Source organism: Centruroides vittatus, unplaced genomic scaffold (genome assembly GCF_030686945.1).
Source record: "Centruroides vittatus isolate TY-2023 unplaced genomic scaffold, ASM3068694v2 contig_883, whole genome shotgun sequence".
In the NCBI taxonomy this organism is placed as follows: Eukaryota; Metazoa; Arthropoda; class Arachnida; order Scorpiones; family Buthidae; genus Centruroides; species Centruroides vittatus.
Genome location: NW_027122575.1, coordinates 407,723 through 434,461, shown reverse-complemented (window position 1 = coordinate 434,461; position 26,739 = coordinate 407,723). Strand labels below are relative to the sequence as shown.

At 30.0% G+C, this 26,739-nt stretch overlaps 2 protein-coding genes across 2 annotated transcripts in view; both read left to right on the top strand.

Annotated features, from left to right (window-relative positions):
* The window catches only part of LOC136983557 (signal-induced proliferation-associated 1-like protein 2), a 69,275-nt gene that overhangs the window by 16,047 nt on the left and 26,489 nt on the right, over positions 1-26,739 (top strand). The window contains exons 5-16 of the mRNA XM_067280335.1: positions 52-127; positions 208-306; positions 1,325-1,428; positions 2,102-2,259; positions 11,775-11,881; positions 13,995-14,129; positions 14,752-14,846; positions 18,855-19,000; positions 22,541-22,655; positions 22,739-22,876; positions 22,959-23,074; positions 23,489-23,638. Of these exons, the coding sequence (XP_067136436.1) occupies positions 52-127; positions 208-306; positions 1,325-1,428; positions 2,102-2,259; positions 11,775-11,881; positions 13,995-14,129; positions 14,752-14,846; positions 18,855-19,000; positions 22,541-22,655; positions 22,739-22,876; positions 22,959-23,074; positions 23,489-23,638 (1,439 nt within the window). The remainder of the gene's footprint in view (positions 1-51; positions 128-207; positions 307-1,324; positions 1,429-2,101; positions 2,260-11,774; positions 11,882-13,994; positions 14,130-14,751; positions 14,847-18,854; positions 19,001-22,540; positions 22,656-22,738; positions 22,877-22,958; positions 23,075-23,488; positions 23,639-26,739) is intronic.
* LOC136983535 (protein hu-li tai shao-like) lies at positions 17,004-18,586 on the top strand. Its single transcript, XM_067280297.1, is given in 3 exon segments — positions 17,004-17,414; positions 17,417-18,114; positions 18,116-18,586. Coding segments are annotated over 3 exon segments (1,293 nt in total). The 5' UTR covers positions 17,004-17,290.

Sequence of the window (26,739 nt, the reverse complement as noted above, 5' to 3'; positions counted from 1 at the left end):
TTTTGTGAAATTTAAGTTTTGTACTGTTTAACTAAAAATTTATTTTTATAGATCACTAAAACGTACAAAGTTGGAATTATGTATTGCAAAGCAAATCAATCGACAGAAGAAGAAATGTATAATAATGGTAAAATGAATAATCAAAACATTTATTTATGAATATATTATATATAAACTAACTATATAATAATTATCATGATTAATTAGAACATTCAGGACCAGCATTTGAAGAATTTTTAGATATGTTAGGAAAACGTGTTCGATTGAAAGGTTTTGACAAATATAGAGCAGGTCTTGATAATAAAAGTAAGTATTTAAATTAGTTTTGACAATGAGGTTGCATTTTAACATTTTAAGAAAATTATTAAAAATAATATAAGGGATTCAATAAACTTTAAAGGCTGCACTAATGATAACCACCTATTATTAAAAAGTATATACATTTTAAAATTAATAGAAACTTCTTAGATTGTTTTCATTTATGATTACTTAAAAAACTTTAAATTATTTGAATGTAAGACATATAAGAATTTGGTTACTGAACAAATATCAATACTACTTATTCATTATCCACAGAATTATAGCTGTTACATTATATATTTTCTTTTTCATTTCTGTTGATATTTCAGTATAGAATTTCTAATTGAAAAAATTAACCAATATAATTTTATTATTTTTTATTGCTATCTAGTTAAACATGACTATTAAAATAATTTGAAGAAATTTATAAATATTTGCATTAAAACTTGCTCAAAATATATTTACATCAGAAAGATTACAAAAGTTATGAAAAAATTAGTGGGAAATTATTTTATATATATGTTAAGGAAATATAAAATTTAGTTATATCAAAATTTTTCACAATTTAATTCTAAATTCTAAATATTTATAATTTCAAACATTTTTGTAAAGTACAACAGAGTCGTTTCTAAACTTACAAATATATTTAAATAAAATATAAATTGCATGCATGTCAAACATTCAGTTATGTTTTATAGTATAAAATTTATAAGGCAGTTGCCTTATAAATTTTATACTAGTTATGCTTTATATTTTCAATATAATTTGATTATAATTTTAGGGAAAAAATGCAGCAAATATTTGACCTTTGTTAAATATTTGTTCTATATTTTCAGTTAATTTTAGATTAAACATACAAATATTTTATAAAGAAAATAAAAATTTTCTTTTAGTGTTCTAAGATAGCAGCTTTTTGTTTTAAAGTTTAGTTTTGTATGATAAAATTATATCAGAGTAACTTAATTAATAATTAAATGATTTAGATGTTTTATTTAACATAATTTTAAAATATATTTTTTAACAGCTGATACAACCGGTTTATATTCTATATACTCTGTATATCATGACTGCGAAGTTATGTTTCATGTATCAACAATGTTGCCTTATACTCCAAATAATAAACAACAGGTAATAAGTGTAAATATCATATAATTTTATAGTAAAACTTTAATTTTATTAAACACAAATTCAAAGCTAAATTGCTGTACCTTTCTATTGATAAATACTATTAATTAATATTTATTTAAACAAATCTGCAATTAGTGGAAATTTTGGCTTTATTGACTATACATTTAAATGTATAACTTGAATAATTAATTATAATTCTTATTATAAATTAAAAGTAATTTATCAAATGATGTTTGCCTGCTGTCATTTCCTTTTGCAATGTTGTCTTTAACAGCTAGCATAAAATTGAAGTAAGAAATGCCAGCAACTACTGTACTGTAATGATCAAAATCATAAATGTTTAATGATTAAAGCACTGGTTAAGATTGATACTGATAACTGGTAACAATTGTGTTATCAGTAGCATGAAAAAATAGTTTAAAAATGCATATTTTAATATGTTTTGGGACATAGTAATTCTGATAACATTAAATGACATAACAATATCCATGATTACAATAAGTTGATTCTATTGTATGTGTGAAATTTAGATCAGAAATTTTCAATTAAATGACATAGATAAAATTGAACAATTAATTATCAAACTCTTTTTTTTATTATTATTTTAAAATAAATTATTAAATTTGTAAGATACGTCATAAAAATAATGAGTGTTTTTTAAATTCATTTTCAGTTGTTAAGAAAGCGGCACATTGGAAATGACATTGTTACTATTGTATTTCAAGAACCTGATTCATTACCTTTTACTCCAAAAAATATACGTTCTCAATTTCAGCATGTATTTATTGTTGTAAGAGCAATCAATCCCTGTACTGACAGATCATCTTACAGGTAAAATACATAACTATATATATATATATATATATATATATATATATATTTTAGTTATTAAAAATTTAATTAATTTGCTTTAAATATATAAAAATGTAATAAACTAATTTTAAACGTCAAAATATGTGATAAGTTCACTTATATAAGTAAATTTAAGTAAATATAGTAATTATTATATTATGAATACAAATATTAAACATGAATAATATGTATGTTATTCTTCTAAGAAAACTTAATTTTTATAAACTTTATTAGTTTATCAAAATAATCTTGAATATCATGATGTAGGGTTTATACAAAAACCAACTTTTTAAAAAACCAGTTTTTGAATCTCAATTTTTCTATGAAACCGGTTTTAGCCAGTTCTCGAATTTTCATCCAAAAATGGAGATAAGGGATATTTAAAACTTAAATTTATTTAATACTTATAACATTTTAAAAATATAACAAAATAAAATCAACCAACGTCTACACAAAACAAAACAAAAAAAAAAAGTTAGAATATCACATTAAACTATAAAATTTACTCCATAGAAAACCATAAAGAAAAACGAATAACAATGAATGCCTACAAAATATTATTTTATTTGTTATTTTTCCTAAGAAAATATGATTTTAGAAAGCAAAGAACATCTATAGATCCATTGCTCAATCGTGTTCTTATTTTGCACACAGAATTGCCAGAAATTGAAAAAACTCTCACATATGCTACTGAGCTGGGTTTAATCCTCTTTAAATCATTAAATAATAAATTTAAATTTTTCGTTTTTTTGTTTGTACCCTCTAATACTAAAAACTCCTTTTTTTTTAGTGTTTCAGGGCTGGACAAAGTCACTTTTTTCAGGTTCTTGAAGATATTCATGTATCGATTTTTCCATAGCATTTTTTAAAGCTATGGCTTGATTTTCTTCTTTGCCACTTTTTTTATCATCACAGTAATTTTCTGTAGAATAATTTGGATATAATCTGAATAATATTTGTCCAGATAATTTAATGATATCAGATTTTACAGCTAATGGAAGAAATACACTAGACGACTTTGTCCAAATGTTCTATGGATTTTGTAAATAAAGGAGAAGTGTTACTAATCCCGTTTGTTTTCTCTCTTGAATTCATGCCACTACAGCATGTAACAACTTGGAACTAATTTGTTTTCAAATTTTTCAATTCACATAACAGAAATTTAAATATGTCTTCACTTGTTAATAAATTTGCATCTTGTCATCCTAAGGCCTCAGCTGCAAAATGTTTTGGTCCTAAAACTGTAAGGAGCTCTACAGTTTTACAATACTCTGCTTCATTCCACATGTGAGAAGCACTGATGTCATTCAAAGCTAAAACAACACATTCTTTTAAATGTACAAATCTTTCTATCATGGTCTCAACTATTCTGTCTTTTTAGCAATCTCATCACCACCAGTGTTGCCAAACGTTTTTCAGTTGTTGCAAGATTTCTCCTTATTGTAAGGAGAATTGGAGTAAGATTCAAGCTCTGAATGAGGTGTTCTGCACCCCTGAGAATTGTAGATCCTTATACTAACAAAAATGTCAAAGGAATCATACCTGTACTTGCGACCCTTTACAAGATATTTGCCTCCAAAGGTCAGTTTTTAACATGTATCAGTATATTGCCTATTCTCCATGCTCCGCGTCATCGAAGCTTGCCTTGATTGATGCTTTGCATGTAGTCACGTGCTTTGGTGCTTGCTATCGCTTGCACCTCAGTGTCTGGGTGGGGGAGTCCCCATACCCCCTAAAACTATATAACATCATGTACTCCATGAACAGTGGGTTACTTGAAGTTGGCTTAGTTGTAAGATACGTCATAAAAATAATGAGTGTTATAATATATATATAGTTAAATGTGATAGTCTTAGTAGAGCAACATGACTTGTGATCTCACGTGACCTGATTTTGGGGGGCTATAACTCTCAAAGGGTCACTTGTGGAGGTATGGCTCCTTCTGACTTTTTTGCTTCTATCAATATATTCTACAGCTCTGATAAGGTCCCAACTGTCTCATTCAGAGCTTGAATTGAGTCAAATTGGATGCTTTTTAGGCATAGGGAGATATTTTGTTTTGTAGTTAGTTTTATGAAACTTAGTATTTAACAATATTCCTGTTTATGCCTGAGATGATTTTTTTTGTCTAAATGTTGATGTTTTTAATCAAATAATTACTTAATTTTTATGTTTTAAGTGTAGGCTCAAAAACCAGTTTTCAAATTATACAAATTTCTTCAAAAAACCAGATTTTAAAAACCGACAAACCTTAATATCATGAGCAAAAAACATGAATATGTTTTGGATTCAAAATTTAAATCATATATATTCTCAAACTGTATGAAGATGCTGTTCTGTTTTAGTATTTAATGCATTTTAAGTTTACGTAATTTTTGTGTAATGTATTTTCTCATGTTAATTCAAAATAAAAATTTAAAAATTTCATGTTCGAACATTCAAACATAAAACAACATTTTGAAATTTATATTTGTCAAAACTGTTGAGTTGAAAGTCTTAAACTCATTTTTGATTTAAATAAAAGGATTTCAGTTAATTTGGCTGTCAAGAGTTATTTAAGTTTAAAGCAATGCCAAAGTATTCTCAGAGTAGATATATTCAAATATTAAAAAATAAAACAAAAATGGTGATTACATCATAAAGCCAAATTTATCATTTGATCATTAGAATAATTGATTGATTGATTATATGTCTACAAAAATAGTGAAAAAATAAGATTTGTGTTATAATGTTAAATTTAATTACAAAAGTGTTAATTTTTAATATTCTGCATAATTTTTAGTATCTTACATTAAACAATTATTTTTATAACAACTTTTTGAATGTTAAATAATTATATTTTTAAAAAGTTTTAAATATATGTTAAAACTTTTCTAAAATATAAATGTTAATCATATAAAGAAAATATCCAAAGGTATTACAGAATATTTAAAATTTGTTTATTGAAACTTTTTGTATATTTATGCATTTTGGATTGTTCAAGAAAAAAGTGATGTATTTGTAAAATTAATTTTCACAAATTTATAAAAAATAATTTACTGTAAATTATTTTTTATTTTTAATTTGTGTTATTCATACACATCTAGGGATTGCAATCCAGCAGTGTTTTGAATCCAGCTGGATTTTTGCTGGATTGAAATTATTCCAGCTGGATCCAGCGCGAATCCAGCGTGGATGTATTTTTGGTGCAATAGAGTTATCTGTCTATCTATCTATCCTGCAATTTATGTTTTTTTAATGAAATGAAACATTTTTAAAAAATACTTAAGAAGCTTTTATTATTTAGACTGGTCACTATAAATCAGTAAAACTTCTTACACATTTAGATAGTAAACTTAACTTTGGTTCGGTTTAACACTTGAGATAGAGATAATTAACTTTAAATGTTTAGTTAGATTATAGTTATAATGTAATCTTTAAGTCAAATAATAGCAAAGGCAATTCTACTGATTAATTTATATTAATATATAATAAGAATGTAAGGACGGATAATCAGTGGCTAAGTGGCTATCAGTCTTACCAGTTTTCATATATATAGGCTCTACATATTAGTCTGTAGTTATTTATAAGTACAGTCAAACCTGTTTTTATGCGGGGGATAGGGACCGCATTAAAAAAAACGCATTAAAAAAAATCTCACGAAACTTCACGAATGGCTGTAAATAATAGTTTTCGCAACACAATTAAAAAAATAATTTTTTTATGCGGTCAACAGGGACCGCATAAAAAAAGTCTCACATAGAAAATAACTCAAAATCGTACGAAATAGAATTTATTGACAACAGATGTCAGCACTTGACTGCATCGTCTGGTCTATCGTCTGTTTTACATATTTTTGTCCAGGTGGTGTTTTGTTGATTTAAAAAGTAAATTATTTCATTTTTCGCATATTCATGCAATAATGTTACTATAATAAGTGCATTTATGCTATAATAAGTTTATTTAGCTATAATAAGTCAACGTGAGACATGACGAATCGCACGAGACTAGTCGCCAACTATACCGCACAAATAAAAAATCGCACAAAAAAAACCGCACAAATTAAAAATTCGCATTAAAAAAATCGCACAAATAAAAATCGCACATAAAAAGAGCGCATAAAAACAGGTTTGACTGTATATAAAACTATGTACTGGAAGTAGAATAAGTTAAATAAACTACACCTTTATCAATCCAGCAAAATTTAATAAAATAATAACGTATTCAATCGTTTTTAACGATCTTCCTCGGTTACAAAAAAATAGAACATTAAATATAGAACATAAAATGTGTTCGGAATAAATATAACAATTAACGGAAAACGTCCAAACGGACAAAATACAGATAAATAAACAAAATAAATAGCAGAAAAAATATATACAGGGTGTTTTTTTTTAAACTGACGGTACTCAGAAACATCTGTAGAGCAATCTAACAGCCAGACTGTCGCTAAATTTGGGAGAGTGACTAAGGGCGACATGGAAAAGAGATTCCGCGAAGAAAAAAGTAATACCTAAATTCGCCGGTAGAGGAGGATTTGGCGCTGTTGTAGCGAAAAAGTTACCAGCACTTCACTGAAGAAAGGGTCATCAGTCGCTTTTTTCCACTTGCATGGCCGCCTCGCTCCCCGGATCTAACCCCATGTTACTTTTTCCTGTGGGGTTACTTAAAGTCCAAGGTCTATCTTGGTAGTGTCCCAAACTTGATGACTTTGAAGGACAACATTTCTCGAACTGTGATGAACATTCCTGCAGACATGTTACGTTCGGCCATAGAGAACACGGTGTTCAGGATGCAATGCCTTTTCCAGCAGGACGTTGATTACATTGAAGAAGAGAGAAGGTTATTTGCTGATTAATTAAACTTTCGTTATTACACTGAAACCTCTGTCTGATTATTCATTCGTGTGTTTGTTAATTGCAGCTGGATTTTATGCAGATTCTTAGCTGTTTCGCTACAACAGCGCCAAATCCACCCCTACCGGCAAATTTGGGTACTACTTTTTTCTTCGCGGAATCTCTTTCCCATGTCGTCCTTAGTCACTCTCCCAAATTTGGTTACAGTCCGGCTGTTAGATTGCTCTACAGATGTCTCTGAGTACCGTCAGTTTAAAAAAAAAAAAAAAACACCCTGTACAGAAATACCTCGACTTACGCTATCCTGACTTATGCGAACCCGGAGTTACGCGATTTTCAAATCTCGACGATTCGTCTTTTGTTTGAGCGCCACGCAACCCTTGATTACTCACTCCCCCCAAACTATTGTTCAGCTTACAGGACGTGTCGCGCGGAATCGACGCATTGCTACAATTTATTTTGTCTTATTTATTTCTGTGTTTGTTATATCTACGGAGACTTGAGACTCTACTGTGTCATCCAAACGAAGTAGAACTGATTCTTCTGCATCAAACAAGAAAAGAAAAACTCCATCTTTAGTAATGTTAACTTTACATTCCAGACTTCGATACAAAAATGAAAATTTGTAAATTGGCAAAACTTGATCCTTTAGACCCAGTTCAATCAGATGATCGAATGACGGTTGGAAACTTGACAAAAGGCTTCAGTTTAATTAAAAAGAGGTTACAAATTTTAGAAAATATAGACTCCAACGAAGAGCGCTCTTCTTCTACAAAACGAAAAATAAAAAAAATTATTAGCATGCTACGAGGGAATTTTGCGGGAGAAAAAAATCTTTGAGCCGTCAGACGAATTTGTTAGATTTTAGGAAGCCTTCTATAACAAAATAACTTTGATTTACGATTTTAATAATATAATTTGTTATACATATGTATTATCTAAAATTTTATTAAACATTTTTTTGTAAATTTTTGTTTTCTTTAGTCTCCGGCCCCAATTAAAAATAATTTGTATGTATTTATATGCGAAGTTACACCCCGACTTACGCGAATTCGACTTACACGGTTATCGCTCGGTAAGTTCGGGGTATTACTGTATATAAGATATAACAACGAAACCAGCATTGTCCGTTAATAACATTAATTAATGTTAAAGGATCTCCACATGGTAGACAATGAGTTTGCATCTCTATGGTTCATACAACCAGTTGTCATGTGCGCCTTGCAAATTTCCAATCTCTCAAAATGTTTGACCGTTTGCTTATTCGTCGTCGTTTTTATAATTGCCGCTTGATCCATTGGACATTAACATCCTTCTGTCTTGCGTATGATGCCAGCGCAGTGTTGTCAAGGTTCTTACTGATTGTATATTTGTGCTCTTGAGCCTTTGTTTTAAACTGCGCATCATTGCATTCACATAAACAAGCTTGGAATTGAAACGTTGGTTGTGTAAAGGCACCGAATATATACCCGTTGTTGAATTCCGATCCTCTTTCTTTTTATCGTTTCTTAAAAGTTTGAAAACAGTGGGATTACGTCAGTATACAATACAAAAATTATCAGACCTGGCAGTACATCTATGTATCTTGTTTAAAAAAAATGGGATGTAATTAAGCACTATTCTTTTTATATTTATTCGAAATACATTTTATGTTCTATAGTTAATGTTATATTTTTTTGTAACTGAGGAAGATCGTTAAAAGCGATTGAATACGTTATTATTTTATTAAATTTTGCTGGATTGATTAAGGTATAGTTTATTTATAAGTAATTTAATTATTAGTGTTAGTAAAGTAGTGAGTAAATAATTAGTAAGTAATTAGTAGCAGTCTAGTAGTTAGCAAAGCGGCAACGCGACAACGTAGACTTTTGCGCAATTATTTAGAAAGTTAATTGAGTATTTGCGGATCCGCAGCGCTGGATCCAGCACCAAGTGCTGGATCCAGCAGGCCGAAGAATGCGCTGGATCCAGCTGGATTGCTGGATGAGGGATCCAGCAATTGCAATCCCTATACACATCTGATGATATTCTTGAGGAAGAAATCTGACAAAAGTCTTCAAGATTTTCTGGTGGTAGTTATTACATTTCTTCAATTACATTCTTTATTTCTTCAACAGTTTTATTGAATAACATTTTAAATTGATAATTTTGTAATCAAGATTTTGAGCTAGTAACTCTTAATCTATAGATACTTTACTTTTCATAATCATTAACCCAGTCTAACACTGGATTATGAAATTCTTGTTTGAAGTGGAGAGCAATGTTAAAAGTACAGATTTGTCTGAATTTATCATAACATTCTTTGTGGATTGTTATGTACAAACTAAGCATATGATTTCAAAGCTTACTTGTTAGTAGATAGTGGATTTTTGCAGTAAAAGGAACTATAAACTATACTAATTTCAAGACAGACACATTATTAGAATTAGTTGCAAAATATAAAAGGAAATAAAAAAACAAGTGTGGTAACAAATTGTAATTGTAATCAGGAATTGTAACATCATGAAATGCAGAGTACATCAGTAGTAGTAGGACAATATTGATGCACTATGATATTAAAAGTATTAGTTTTATTGCAAAAGCAAAGTTTTATTTTCACAAATTAGATATCAGCTAATTAGTCTTTGGACAATTTTCCATTTCCCGGTCAATTTGTACACTACCAATGTTGATGCATGCTTTGAGTCAAAACAGGATGCTTTCTGACACATCTTCAAAAACATACTGATAAAGTCAGCAGTAATTACCTTAGATCTTCAAGATGTTCATGTGGTGTACATAGACTTTGTTCTTTAAATATCTCTACAGAAAATAATCTGGTAGTGTCAGATCAGAGGACTGTGTTGGCTAATTCATCATCTGGGAAATGTGTCATTTTTAATACTGATGCACAATTATGGCATAGAGAAGAGTAGCCCCATCTTGTTGCCACCATATATCCATTATGCCATCTTTTTCAGATGGAATAGGTTAAACAGTATCCTTAATTAAGTTGAAGTAAGTTTTACTGTTTACCAATCGTTTGAAAAAGATTATGCTCATGAGACCACTTTTGTGGTCATGTTCAATGACTGTTTGGAATGTTGATATCCCAATATATGCAATAGTGATATAATGCAATATATGCAATTGTGCCTATTCATGCTTCCAGACAAGTGAAATTTGGTTTAATCAATCCACATGACATGTTATTCAAATCTGGATATTCTTGAAATTTTCAATCCATTCTTTGGCAAACTGCACACACTTATCAGGATCATTCTCGTGGAGGGCGTGAATTAGCCTCAGGTGGTATGGATAACACTTCATTTCATGTAAGATAAGTTGAATGGATGCTTCAGAAATATCCACTTTAGTAGACAGGTGTCTGGTTGACTTTGACTTTTCAGAGAACTCTCCAGTTCAGTAGCAAGTTGTTGGTTTCATTGTACAGAAGCAGGCCTATCTGAACAGGGAACATATAACATGCATCCTGTTGTATTGAAGTGCTTGTTTGTGGAATATTGTCACGTGTTTTAGTGGTGGATCCCCAAATTCAGCTTGGAGATCTGTGACCCTCAAACATTCTTGATTTCTAAATACAGTTGGACACAATGAATTCTCTTCTGTAAGGATACTCTTTCTGTTGTCATTGTGATCAAGAAGTACTTTGGGTGTGGAAATACCAGAAATAGAAGGCTTGTCACTACTTACGTCAATTTTTTTTTCTCAACACTACAGTTCTTCAAACATTCAACAACTACTACTAATTCATTCTGTAGTAAGAAATTGTTATTTATAAAAGCTTAAAAACTAAAACAAAGATTGAGCAGAAGTTTTTCAAACTGGAGGTCTGGTGACTATGTAATCATTTATTATATAGCTACTTATTTCCAACTTCTTGTAAGAGTTTAAAATCATTACAAAAATCAAATACATCCTTGTTGGTTTATGGAGAATTCAAATAGTGCAAGTGTTAATCTGTAATTTGAAAATTAATTCATCCATATTGGCAAGTTAAATTATGATTCAGATTTAAGAATTAAATCTAGAATTAATATTTAGTGAATACTGATTTTAACTGAACTCACAATTTAAATATTGTTCTAGATTTAACTTGAAGTGATGAATACAGCTATAAATGTTGCAGGTTTTATACCATCAACACTGTCTTTTAAATAGTTGAAACTAAAAAACTGGTGGAATTAAATTTAGCACATTTTTAAATGTTCAGGATCACTTTAATACCAATTTTTATATTCAAGCGAGAGAGACATGTTAATAATGCATTATGTATTCATCATTGCATGTATACATTTATTGGGTCATTTGAGTTCAAATGTTATTAAAAGATGATTTTCTCATTTTCAGAGAAATATCAATTGAAATTAAACATGATGTGTAAAATTATACTTAAAAAATTATTATAAATTTTAATAGAAGGATTAAAATTAAGTTAATTTTCTGAACTACCGTATTTTCTGGCATATAAGACAACTGGGCATATAAGACGACCCCCGACTTTTACAGTTAAAATATACAGTTTGGGATATACTCGCCCTATAAGACGACCCCTGAAGATTTTTGTGGGTTAAAAAGTCGTCTTATACGCCGAAAAATATGGTATATTTCTTTATTGAAAACATGATTAACGTATTTATTTGTTTTTTATTTTTTTAGTATTGCTATAAGTCGCTCAAAAGAGGTTCCGGTGTTTGGTCCTCCAATTTCCGAAACAGCAACATTTCCAAAATCAAAAGCTTTTGCCGATTTTTTACTTAACAAATGTGAGGAAAAGATTTTATAATATAAAGTTTATTGTATATAAAGTAAACCCTTAATGTAATAGATACCAATTTAATAGAAAAAATTTCTGTCCTATAGGAAAAATTTAAAACCTTTTTATTTATGAATAGAGTATGCCAAAAGGTTCAAACATGAGCATAAATTATGCAATGTACAGTACATTACACATTGAGTAATTTATGCTCAATGTAAATATAATATAAATAATATTTTTTAATTCATACTTATATTAAAATTTATTACAATGTAGATCTTTTACATTTTAAATTTATTATTAATATATGTTTTTAAAACATTTGATTTAACAGACTTTTGGCAACAGTGGACACCCCCTTATCTCCAATTAGTCCATTAATGCTTTTTTTTTTCTTTTTTTTTCATTTCCTGATAATTTTTTATTTCATTTTTAGCATATTCATGCAATAATATTACTATAATAAGTTCATTCATGCTGTAATAAGTTTATTCAGCTATAATACATCAACGTGTTATAAATATTCAAGTTGTGACCTTCAGTTCTGATATTTTATATATTTTTCTAATTTTTATTTTAATCTAAAATATCAGCAAATGTTACATCTATTACTACTGGTAATCATATTTCTATTACAAAAATTTATATTCTTGTTTGATATGAAGTGAATAAATTATATTAGTTCATTATATTAGTTGTAGCAGAATAAAGTTTTGATTTCAAACAAATGTTTGATATACTATGCGATAATTTCACAACAAATAAACGTACATGCATAATTGTTATATCAAGTTGTACAAAACAATATTCTATGTCTTCCTGGCTCAATGCCAGCAAAAAACTAGGTAACTAGACAATGTTAATTTTGACAAAAAGTTACAAATTATCAAGTTTAAATGTCAGTTCTGATATATATTATTTTTTTATTATAAATTTTTCTAATAAAATATATTGAAAAATATCATATTTAAAACTAAAGATATTAATAAATGTACATGATTTTTTTTCATATGAATATAATGATAATTTGATTTTTGGCGAATTTTTAAAATAATATCACCTGATTGACCTTGACTGACCTATATTGCCCTCGGCCGTTTTACAAAATAAACATAAACAAGGGGGCATAGCAAAAGGTCAAGAAAGAGTTAAATTGAGAGTTTACTATATTTAGAAAAATAATGATAAATAGTAATATATAGAACCAAATTTAAAATAAAATATAACTAAACAGTTTAAAATATAACAATTTTTACATAATCTCTATTTCAAATCTAGTTTTTAAGGATTCTAAGGTTTTGGAACAAATGCAATGAACCTTCAATGAAAAGTTTTTTCTAGCCATTTTTCTTATCCCTTCATGAAATTATTGTTTTATACAGTATTGTAGATTATTGAAAGTTAAAATAGAATTGATACATCGTGATGTATCAATTCTATTTTATCATATAAATTCAAATTTGTGTAATTATTGACCCAATTTAAACAATAGTTGATTTATTTCACAATAATAATAAGCTTCAAAACTACATAGATTTATATGTAGATTTATATCTAAATTTATGTATACTGTAAACTCTTGCTAATCAGACTTTTGAAAATCTGATAATTTGATAATCTGGTCTCTCAATTATCTGGCATACACTCTAGTGTGATGAGACCTGTGAAAATGTTAGTCATGTCACAAACCCAGTTTTCCTGTCAACTCAATTTTTTCTTTACAGTCTTACATGTCAGTGTGTTGTATTTTTTTATCTGCCTACCTATTTGCCTGCTAAAGAAAAGAATTGGTATAAAAACTTACAAGTCATGTCATTCATTGATTTTAAGCCTATACACTTAGTAATTTGACATCCCCTTGAGGAACGGCCAGATTAGTGAGAGTCTACTGTATTTAAATAGAAAAAACTGAAATATGTCAATATATAGTCATTTATATTGTTTTTTTAATGGCTTATTTTTAATATTTGCTGCAATAACTTAATAAATTGGAATTACAAAGTTTATAAATTCTGAATTCTTTCAATTAATTGTATATTATATAAAATACATTGTTTTTAGTTAAGTATTTATAATTTGAATAAAATAGTATCCATGAATTACATGATTATTTCTTAAAGTGATCAATGCTGAAAATGCTGCACATCGTTCAGAAAAGTTTGCAACTATGGCACAGAGAACTCGACAAGAATATTTAAAAGATTTAGCAGAAAACTATTCAACAAATACCACTATTGATTCTGGTCCAAAATTCTGTAAGTAAATTACTAAGATTACAAAAATAATTATTATGAATAAGATTAGGAAAATTTTTTTCACAAAAAATTAAAGTTTAAAACTTAAAATTAGTGCTGATGTGTTAATAATTGACAGATAAAATAATAATATACTGTGGCTATAATCATTATGGCTATTAGCACTGTAAGTTTTTAAATTGCATATTGTGATTAATGTCTCAAATATGAGAATACTGATTTGATGAATAAACTTCTCTAGCAAGACATGTTCCTCATTATTGAAGTTTCAGATTTAATGATTGGAATATATATGTACGTTTAAATATTATTTAATATTTAATAGTTATATTTAATCACACAAGTATGTATAAAATTTAATACAAATATTATTAATATTATGGATGTTTTATTAATGATATTAAATAGTTTTCTGTCAAATGTAAATTTGTAAATTTTAAGAATTTTGCATAGCAAATAAAATAATTCAAGGAATTTTGAAAACTTATTTTAATGAATAAAATTTGTTTTACTTAAGATTACTTACTTTTTATTTAAAGATTATGTATTATAACAATTTTTTATTTAATTACAAATATGTATTTAAAAAATTTATAGTATTTATTTTATTACTTTTTTAAAGCTATTTTATCTTTTGCTGGAAAGAAGAAGGAAAGAATTAGACCTAGATTTATTCCTGATGCATATGTTCAAGGTGCTATATCATGGCAAATTCAGGTTTGGTTATTTGATTTGACATAATCTTGTTTTATCCTGTGATTTAATATAAAAAATATATTTATAATTATTTTAATTTCATTATATATGCATAATGTATGACATTTGTTTTTATTATACTTTTATCTGTTTTATAGATACAGTAGAACATCGATTATCTGAAATAATTCAAGACCGGGATTGTTCAGATAACTGATCATTTACGAAAATATATTGAACACAAAACTGTACTGTATACATTTTGTATCACATGTCTTACAATTACATACATTACATAAAGTAGTACATTAAAGTAGGCCTACCATTTAGGAAACGAAGTTCAAAAGTGTCTTTTGCTTCATAGTTGAGACTTGTTTTTGCTGCTAAATCTCACACATGTTTTAAAGACAGAAATTGGACAGCATCACATTCTTCTTGTTGTTCTAACCACTTTATAGCTGTCTCAAAGCAGTGAAAACTTCCTCACTGGATGATCTTTTATCATCCCTTTATCATATGGTTGCCACCGCTAGGCTCTTCCTCATTGTCGCAAGGGTCTTGGTCATTGATGACACTGGCAATGATTTCATCGTCTGACAATACTTGATAGCCAGGGTCCTTGACATCACATTTGAGCCAGTCTTGAATGTTTTTCTCGTCGCATTTTTCAAATCCAGAATATTCTTTAATCGGCCCAAACAGTTGTGATACAAATTGGCTGTTTGGTGGCTCTTCAGGTGCAGTGATAGACTCATCTGATGATAGGAGCTTATTCCAAGCTGTTGCTAGTGTAGTGTTCTTGACAGTAACCCAAGCTTCTGCTGCCATGTACATAGCATCCTTCAAGTTAATTTCAGTGTACTCTTGTTGAATTATTTTTTCACATTATTCCCCAGTCATTACCATATGCAGCAATGTCTTTCTGTAATATTGTTTGAAGCTTTAAATGACCCCTGGTCTATCAGTTGGAGGACTGAAGTAACATTGGAAGGCAAGAAAACAACTTCAAAATTTTGTTTTCTCTTTCCAGTGAAATGTTTGGGGATGACTTGGGGTGTTTATCAATCAACAACAAAACATTCCAGAATTCCCAGTTGTAAGCTGATGCTTTTTGACTTCAGGGATTAATACAGTGTCATACCATTCTTTAAAAATGCTCGTATCCATCCATTCATGAAATCTTTCGATTCTTGTAGATGACTGGCAATGTTTTTATTTCCTTAAAGCACAGCGGATTTTTAGACTTCCTTATGATTAGCAAAGGTAGCCTCTGTGTTCCTGTAACATTTCCTCATACTATAACAGTGATGCATGATTTGCTTCCCTTATAACCAGGTGTTGACATTTCATTCTTAGAAACTAGGGTTTTTGTTGGCATTTTCTTCCAGTATAAACCAGTTTTGTCTGCATTGTAGACATTGGGTTTTTTTGTAGTCCTTCTTATTAATCATGTTTTCAAAAGACACTTTCAAATGTTCAGCTGCTTCAGTATCATCCGACAGTTTTTCACTGTGAATGTCCAATTCGCTAATTCTGTGCCTAGATTTGAAGTGCCAGCCAGCCAATAGTTGCTTTAAAATCAACATTATCCTGTAGTTTCTTGTTCATTTCAAGAGTTTTTTCACAAATCAAAGGGTTACTTATTGGTTGTCCTTGGCTATGTACCTGCATGAACCAAGTGTAAATTGTAGTGTCTAAATCCTGGTTTTCTGTCATTTTCATCATTTTTCTGTGCAAGCTCCCATCTTCACTGTCAAGTAAACTTGCAAATTTTTTAATGGCATCACTGTTTTTTTTTGATGTCTGATATTGTGACATTTCCAACTCCATATTCCCAAGCTAAGCTTGATCCACTAGCACCACTCTTCAACTGGTCTATTATTTTAAGTTTATTGGAAACACTGAAAACAATGCGTTTACGTTTAGTTGCCATTGCGAATGGTACAACTACAGTATCTACAGCACAATCTGTCAAGTGACAAATTTGGACACTTAGGCCGGTTGGTAGGAGAGGGAATGTGCTGCAGAGCCACAGCACTAGTGAAAGTTTGAATTTGCCGATTGGAATGCTTTTGGTTAACTGATGTTTTGGTTGATCGATATTCGGATAATCGATGCTCTACTGTAATATTACAAAAGTTAATTCAAATGAGTCTGAATTTATTGAGCAATGTTTATCCCCGATATTCGAAGAGCGTGATTAATGTGATCGAAATGGGCCGGCATTTTTGAATGAGAATAAATCGTAATTAACGATTGCTTTGATTAAAATTTTAGTTAAATTTTAAGATCGAAATATGATTCTACGAATGTTAAAGTGAACGATTAAGCGAATAATATAATAGTGAAACTCGTTTGCTGCCGCACCCTGATAGAGTCCGAGAGAGAAGAGCGGGAGAGAGAGGAGCAACCGCTTGTAAAGTATACAGAGAAACCGTGGGTGGTTCGTTAAATAAAAATAAAAAATGGAGGCAAAAGTTAATGGTGTTGCTGATGAAGATGTGGAGGCGATTGACAAATTTGATCCAGAAGATCCGGAATGTCAGAGACAGATGTGGAGACCTGCTGATATTGAACAAGATATGAAGGAAATGATAGATGTAAAAGAGTAGAAATGATTATGAATAGTCAGGTGTTTCGTGAAGAACTTGAACGAATAATAGATTGTCAATTAAGTGAAGGTTATGTTCCAGCAAATTTAAGTGCACTTCAACAAGTAACGGAATTATTGCTTCCTCATAATGCTCGTAGTGGTACTTCATTTCGTTCTGGTAGATGTGTGATTCCCGTCAATGATATTTGAGGAATAGATGGACTTAAATATGCAAAAGGAGAAAAGTTATGCAAATTAGCTGGAGTATATAGGCTTATTGACCTATATGGTTGGTCAGAAAGCATGTTTAACCATATAATGGTCAGATTAAGTCAAGATCAAGAGCATTTTCTATTAAACCCATTTGGTTTACAATATCATGAAATTACTGCATCCTCTCTGTTAAAAGTTGATATGCAGGGTAATGTTATTGACCCAGGAACTACCAATTTCTCTTTCAACCAGTCAGGCTTTGTTCTTCATTCTGCTATTCATGCTGCACGGCCAGATATTAAATGTGTTATTCATATACATTATCCTACTTGTGTTGCGGTTTCTGCTACAAAATGTGGTTTGTTACCAATAAGCCAAGAAGCAGCAGTTTTGGGTGAAGTAAGCTATCGTGACTTTCATGGAATTCCCATTGATCAGCAAGAGAGGGAACAAATAGCTCGAAGTCTAGGTCCTATTAATATAGGTTCTAATTCTGAGAAATCGTGGTGTAGTTACTTGTGGTGAATCAATTGAAGAAGCTGTATTTCTTCTTCATAATATAGTAGCAGCATGTGAAACACAGGTGAGACTGATGCGAATTGGTTTAGATAATATACAACTTATGACTGATGATACTAAAGAAAAGATCCGTGATTTAGTCATAAATGGTGCACAATGTCAACTTAGTAAAGCTGAAGAAATGCCTGGAGGAGATGAAGATAAGGAAAGAGCAGAACCTAAAGAAAAACCTAAAAAATGGAAAGTTTGGGATTTAGAATTTGAAGCATTGATGAGAATGCTGGACAATGCTGGTGTCAGAACAGGTTATGTATATAGACAGCCTCTAGTAAAGTCTGAAGCCCCCAGACAAAAAACAGATGTAGAAGTACCACCAGCTGCAACTTCAGTCTCACAGTATTTTGATGAGGACAAATGGTTAAGTCCTCTGAATTAAACTTGTGTTAGATTGTGTGTTTATTAAGATTATAATAAACACACAATCTAACACAAGTTTAATACTAATCTAATAGATAGAAATCAATATTTTTCATAACAACTGAGTTTCTATGTTAAAAAGATTGAATAAAAATTTTTAACATAGATCTTTTGTAATTTTTTCTTATAATAATGTTAAAAAGTTTGGTATTTAAAATTTTTACTTAGATATGTTTTAGAAATGTTTAAAAAGTTAACTTCATTTTATATTTTATTATTTATTTTAGATAGAGGATCATGGTCAGTCAGCTGTAATAGAATGTTTTCTTGGAATTTCCTGTGATACTATAATATTAATTGAAGAAAGCAACAGGGAAATAATTTTTGCTTGTCCATGTAGTTCAATTATTGGTTGGTCTTTATTAGGAAACAGGTACATGTTTATTTTTTAAAACATTTGATTATTTTTTATAGCATGCCAAACTTTTCATTTCCTATTTTTAAAAATATCTTTAAATATAATTTAAAATAAAATATTTTAATTTATATTATTTTATGAATCTTATATTCAAATTATGTTTAGTGTTGTTTATTGGTTTTGTATTGCCATAAACAATTGTGGTAACAAATCATGTATTTCTTTCAAAAACAGTTAAGAAAAAAACCATTTTAAAATAAGAAAATCAATTTTATGTAAAAAACATGAAAAAGAAAGGAAAATAATGTTTATAAAATGACTAGATAGAATAATACCACTCAAAACTGGTCAGTCAGTCTCTTTGTTAATATATTACTCCATGTATTATTAACATGGAGAAAAGAATGAAATGTACTTATCTTTCCCTAGATAATATATTACACTTCTATTGAATGCTACTCACTTGTCAGACTGATTTGACTGGACAACATGGCTGACCAAGACAGTATAGATCTTTTTCCCATTTACATCTCAGATATGGAATTGTACCAAAAATTCTATAGCCTTGAAAAAGGCTTCCTTGCTGCATTTTCTATGTAATAGAGATCTTGATATACTTTTGGTTTTTTAAATGAGATAAGACAAATTCTAAATAAAAATTGTCAATGCTGAATGCTATGAAGTAATGCCATCTGGTCAGCAATCTGACAACATTAATAAGTAATATAAGAATATTACTATTATTATTAACAACAACACCCTAACAATAAAAAATAATCATAAATAAGAAACATTACAATGTGTTTGCAAATTGCCACAAACAAACAAACAGATAGGTTATTATATTAACAATGATAAAACTTCCATTTAGCTGTTTGATTGAGACAATTCAGAAAAGTTTTTATATGCAGTTTATTAATTTGCAAATTTTCTGTGGGGAATGAGTCAATATTTCATTTTAATTTGAGCTAACACAAAATTTCACATCAAATAGTGTCAAAAAAGAGTTTTGAAATAAAAAGGGATTTTTTTCCAGTGTTTTTTAAAGCTTTGTTTTGTTCAGTTTTTTATAAAAATTGAAACTGGTTTGATAAGGAAGATAAACTTTGCCTTACTGAAAGCACACAACTGTGTAAGTAGGCAGAGATGTAAGAAGTCACTGAACTGATTAGAAACAAAGTATACACTATTTCAATTTTACTTTTAAAACACAATTTATCTACATTTTGGTGAATATTTCCACTTAATGTCTCTAGGTTTAGCCAAGACACTGTTCCATTTTATTGTAATGTTTTTGCTGCTATTACCATAATATTAATTTTTTACCATAAATTTCCTGGAACTGCTTTAATTTTCTTCAAACCTTGTGTGTGTATGTAGTTGCACATCTTCTGTACCTCTATGGCTACTTGTAATAAATTTACAAAACTGTTTGAAGGCATTTTTATATATAATGATACAGCACTTGAAAGAAGTTAAAAAGAAATTATTGTGATTGCAGTGGATGACCTAATGCATGAAGTCAACTTAATTTTAGCTTTTAATTTCAACTTAAAATATGTTCAAGACTACACATACACTCCTCTGAAATATTGAATTAGATTTATTCTGATTTCTTGAGATTTTTAAGCAAGATGAGTTAGATGGAAAAAGCATTTGCCATATGTATGAGGAATGATCAAAAAAGGTTTTTTGAAGGACTGTATGGCCTAGTAGCTTTAAATTTCATTTAGAAGAAATTGCTTCAGGTACTAAGTCAATTTTCCATTGATGAACCAGGTTTTTTTTAACTCTCTGCCTGTGGGCACTAAGAAGGTCTCTTTTAGCAAACCCATTATGGGTTTGGCCAGCTCCACAATTGGTGGCTGGGTGGTGAGAGATGGAGCACAACATATCTGGATGGACCACCACTTGAAAAATTTCTGGGGTTTTTCGACCCATTCTGATTTGATTCCAGGTCCCCTAGAGTGGTAGGTTGCTTACCACTATGACTACTTGGCCATCCAGCCATCTAATGAACCAGGTTAAAGATGCCTGTCTGATAGAAGTTGGTTGGCTGCTGCATAAAATAGTCTGATACAGCCTTCTTTGTGTCTTCATTTGACTGGAACTGTTGTTCTCTTGGACTTTTTCAGAGAACCAAAGGCATGAAAATGCATGATAAAAGATCAGGGGCTGTATTCTGGTCATCGTCTCTCACAAGCCGGTTGCTGATTGGCTAATCCAAATGATTAGCCACTCAGCAACCAGCTTGTGAGAGACGAGAGACCAGAAACGGTGACCAGAATATGGCCCTAGGACTGTAAGGCTGGTGCTCCAGAGTCTCTCATTTAAGAACATCCAATTTCTGGTTGGTGATATTGGCAACATGAGAGAGTGCATTATCATGACCTTTACAGAATTTATATACTATTCCACAAAGGTGATTTTTGGACAGGTCTGCATCCCCATACATCTTCACCATTCTGTGATGAATGTCCACTGGTTTGTCTTTCTACAGCCAAGAGCAAGAAAATGGCAAATTGGTCTGATTTGGATGCATTTGGTAGCAATGTCGTCATCTGCACATATTCCACACTCAGTTGAGTGAAATAAATATTTTACTTAATTGTATGGCTAGATTATGGGTTTTATATTATCTCTCTGAACATGGTGCACGTCATACATACAACTACAGTGTTATTGAGTACAGACTTCTCTAAAAGCTGGAACTTTTCTATTAAAAAGACATTAGTTATAAATAGAACATTCTAAGTTAAAACATTTGAATCTATAGAATATTATAATTTGGAACTTTTGTCTGGTAACCTAAGACAGGCTGCTAATGGAGGCCAAAAAGGTTTGTGTTGTAATAAAAATTTGCTGGAAAAAGTGAGGAAGGTGGTCTCTTGCTAGTTAGCAGTGCCATTGAACAGAAACTTTATGATTATCCCTGATATTAAAGCAGACAACGTAAGAATAACTTTTTTGTTTTAAAATAATGGATTAAAGAAAAAAGGCTTTAAGTAAAAAATATATTATTTGAATGTTTTCAATATTTACAAAAGGTGGTTATGGAAATACAGTGAAAATGGAACTGGAGCACATGTACAACAGTTTAAATTTGTAAATGTGTTTATTATATTTACGTAGTTTAATGTAGTTCTGTAGTTAGACATATTTTAAAATTTAAAATATTCTTGCATGCGTACTGTAGTTCCATTTTCATTGCATCCCTGAAGACAATTTTTCACTTCAACTTCAAATAATTTATCTTTATTTAAAAATCTTTTTCTCTAATTCCTCATTTTAATACAAAGAAAAAAAACTGATTTTTTTTGTTGTTGTCTTACCTAATTAGATAATCAGGCTAAAAAAAATAGCTAAATCACTGTATATTATATGTAGTTGAATCAGTAATAAACAAAATAAAGCTTCTGCAGTGACTCAGATATAAAGTAAAGTGCATTATTTTATTATACAGTAGTAAAATTTTTGTAGTTATTGCAAATAGTAATCAATATTTAGATGATAATATAAATTCAAATAAATTAAAATTAAATTTGTTTTTTATAGTTTAAAACTGTTTTATCATCAAGGAGAGTGTATCGTAATGCATTCAAGGGACTCTGATTTCACAGAACTTCATGAAATTATTACTAGATTATCTTGTGTAACTGCTGGTTGTGAAGTAAATTTCGATACATAAATTATTTTTCTTAAAGTAATTTTAAATTAAAACTTCTGCTAATTTTTTATTTATTTTTTTCATAGACTCAGGAGTTAATATTAAGGAGAAATAGTTTAGGCCAGTTGGGATTTCATGTACAGTATGAAGGAATAGTTACTGAAGTTGAAAGTTATGGATTTGCTTGGCAAGCTGGGTTAAGACAAGGAAGTAGATTAGTAGAAGTAAGTTTATTTTATATATGTTTTTTTCATCAGGTTATTTATCTATACATGCAATGTCTTAATATAGTAATTGTTTATTTAGATTTGTAAAATTGCTATATCAACTCTGACATATGATCAGATGGTTGATCTACTGAAAACATCTATGACAGTTACTGTTACTGTGATACCCCCATTTCCTAATGGTTCTCCTCGTAGGTGAGTATATGTAAAACATTATTATTTAATTAATTATAAAAATATTCTTAACTAATACTAATTTTATAAATAATATAAAAAAAAAAATTAGAGACATTCATAACCTAAACACAGTAATACTTTTGTAATATGTATTTTAACAAATATAATATATTATTAATGTTTTATTTTTGATCAATACTTAGAATCCCTAGAATGGATTTTTAATAGTACTAATAAGATTTTGTAATTAACCATTTAATTTAGAACCACTTCATATCTTCAGAAAATATTCAATAAACATGAAAACTGTTTATATCTGTATATGTAAAAATGATCTAAGGAAATTGAAAAAATTAATACTTCAACTGATATAAAGTTCTAGAAAAATATTTTACTACTCATATATAATATATTGAATTTTATTATTTATAGAGGTTGCATGCTTCAAAATTGTAGTTATATGAATAATAATTCCATGGGTGATTATGAGAATGTGGAAAACTATGTTAGTGAAGATGAATCTCATAAAAACAATTCAAATCAAAAGATAAATGCCTTTCCACAATGTCAAGTGTCGATAAAGTAAGTTAGCTACATAAATTTTATTTATACTATCATATTTTTGAATTAATGTATACTATATATAGTTCTGATGATTTTTTGACAAAATAAAAATTTGCAAGTTCATTGGAGTGTTATTCAAATAAAATTTTTTAATGATTAACTGTAATCAGTATTTAAGACATTTCTATAGAAATTAATTTTATATTAAGTAATTTATTTTAACATATGATGCAATAATTTGCATAAGAAAACTTTATTATTTTGAAATTACAGGAAATCCTTGTTAATTTGAACTTGGATAGTTTGAAATCCTGTTAGTTCATAACTGTACTATTTATTCCATCCAGGGATATAGAGATTTACACGTTAAGGAATTCAGTTAGTTCAAAATATGGCTACTTTGAAATTTGAAGTGAAAATTCTGTCCTAACTGTGATAGGCGTAAATTAACTCATTCGTTTAGATTGAAGTCTTCCATACTATAAGAGAATGATGGGCCAAGAACAACTCTAATATGGTCAATATGGCTTTGCTTTTACAGTAATGGTTTTGGGTATCACTGTGGACTGTCCTTTTTTCTTTTATTTCATAAAATATGGCTGAGTTTTGGGATTGCGAGATTAGGGTACAAGTAGTAGATTGAGATATTTTTAGGGCTCTAGGCTACAGTTGGGCGATTCACTACTTTTTAGGCCACTTTAAAAATAATTTGGGTTATATTTTGAGGAATTCTGCTTTACTTTTTATAAAACCTATCTGGCAATCTGTGAGGTTCTCACCAGACATGTGCTGTTTACCTGCAGTTTATTTATATTATTAATTAACAAAAATATCATTCTGTTTACTTAGCCATATTCTTCCATTTGTTTAATAAATTATGTCAGTTACATAGCATCTGACATATTATGCAGAAATGTGTAAATCTCAGATAATTCAAAGTCGTGATTATTTCTTTCCATGAATTTTGAACTAACAAGGACTTCCTGTATCTGTCTTAATCATGGGCACCATAGCATAAATAAGATCTGTTTTATATTTATCCACACACCCATCAACAGCAACTTAATAACGAAAGCAATGCATTGTTAAGTCTAGTATACACAAAACAACATCAGTTTACTAAGATTTGACATAATACAATAAATGGTAAAAAAAACATATTGGACTGTTGCTTTATAGATATCAAAAACAGAAATGTATCAAAATAAACAGTTTAAAATTTATATCAACAGAATACTGTATCTCAGCATTGCACACAAAGTCACTGTCTAATATTTCCATCGTTTTGCTAAGTAACATCAAACATTCTGTCTGGCATTGTTTCTATTAGACTTTGCAGATATTCAGGCTTTAGTTTGTCTCAGGCATTGGCAGTTGTAGCTTTGAGTTCAGTAATGCTTTGAAATTGTCTTCTATCTTTATAAACTGCTCCTGCCAGCATACCCCAAACATTTTCCATGGGGTTTAGGTTTGGACTTCTGGTAGGTTAGTCCATAACTTTTATATTACTGTTTTTGAATCATGATTTTCCATTGTAGACTTTGGGTTGTGCATGGGTGCATTGTCCTGGTGGAAAGTCCAATTTGAGCCACAATGATGGGTCCCACTTTTACCAATTGATCATGGAGCATGTTTTGATAATCCTCTGAATTCATTTTCTGAACTATAAATGCTAATTCTGTTGTTTTGTTAAAACCAAAAACACCCCATACCATTACTGATCCACTATTACTCTGCCTCTTTGAAAACATCTCTTGCTATTTTCTTGGATCATTCCAGTAATAGGTCTAACCATCTGGGCCATCCAGATTAAACTTCTTGTTACTAATCAGTACATATTTCAATCCATTCATTGCTCCAGCTTGGGTATTTGCATGCCCAATAAGCCTTCCTTGTTTGCAGTGGTCTAGTAGCTTTTTTTCTGTATTTTAGAGTAAATGATTTATGCAGAGCTCTCCATACGGTTATGTGGCTTCAAGACAAGTCTCACTCCTTCTTTAATTTCTTTGTTGAGATAAGTTTTTTGTAATTCAACACTATTTGCCTACATGCCCAGGAAGTTAATTTACATTTAGGTCTGGTCTTCCTTTTTAAAATGTCCTTTTTCTGTTATATTGATAAGTAATTGCCTGCGGTTGATTTTGGTGTGCTAATGAGCAACAATTTTCCTTACTTATTTTCTTGCTGATGTGAGAAGCTGGGGGTTAGAGGGTAAAGCTCTAAACACTTTCTTTGGCGTTGGCCTGATAAAGGCCACTCAAATGTCACTGGATAGTGAGATCCGAGCGATAAAGGGGGTGGATAAGCAGAGATGTGCCGTTCTCTGAAGGAAGTTCACTCCAGACTCGTTTACCAATTAAACAATTTAATGAACTTAACACAAAAACATATGATACGGTAAGCTAATACACTACAGGTTAGTCTACCTTTTGTAGGTAACATAAGGTTCATGACTATTTCTATGTGCTGGTATTATTTCAATTCAGTCCATATGACTGTATTGGATAAACATTAAAGCCTTATATCTACATCCTTATAGGCAAATTGACTGAGACAGAGAGAGTTTACAATTCTAAGTAAAATACCTCTGAGAGAGTGATGTCATCTTGTGATCCTGTTTATTCAATGGTCGCAAACCAAACCGATTGTAGATCTAGTCTAGGTAGTGTTCGGCCGTCGTTGGCTTTCATAGGGAAGACGAGAGTTGGGCGGACAGAAGCTGGGCTTGTCACTTCTTGAAGAATGTCTACTTTGATGTTCGGGTGCGAGCCCTTTTTATACACATTGCACATGGGAATAGACTCAGGTGACTTTGATTTAATGTGGTATAAGTTCGAGCCGTGTCCTGGTTTGGCAGATACGAGCTATCAAGCACTGGATGATTTGGCTGAATTAATGATACTTTCTAGCCATTGTTGTGACTTGTCTTACCTTGTAATTTCATCCTTTTGACAGTTTCTTATCATTAATAATTATGTCTTTGGATTTATTCTCAATACTTATTCAAAACATCATAATAATTGTTGATTCAGAAGGATATTTGATCGGTTTTATCTGTCATAGTATTGCGATTGGGAAAGAGAGGAAAAGGAAGTGGGGTTTTTTCCATTTTGTCGTCA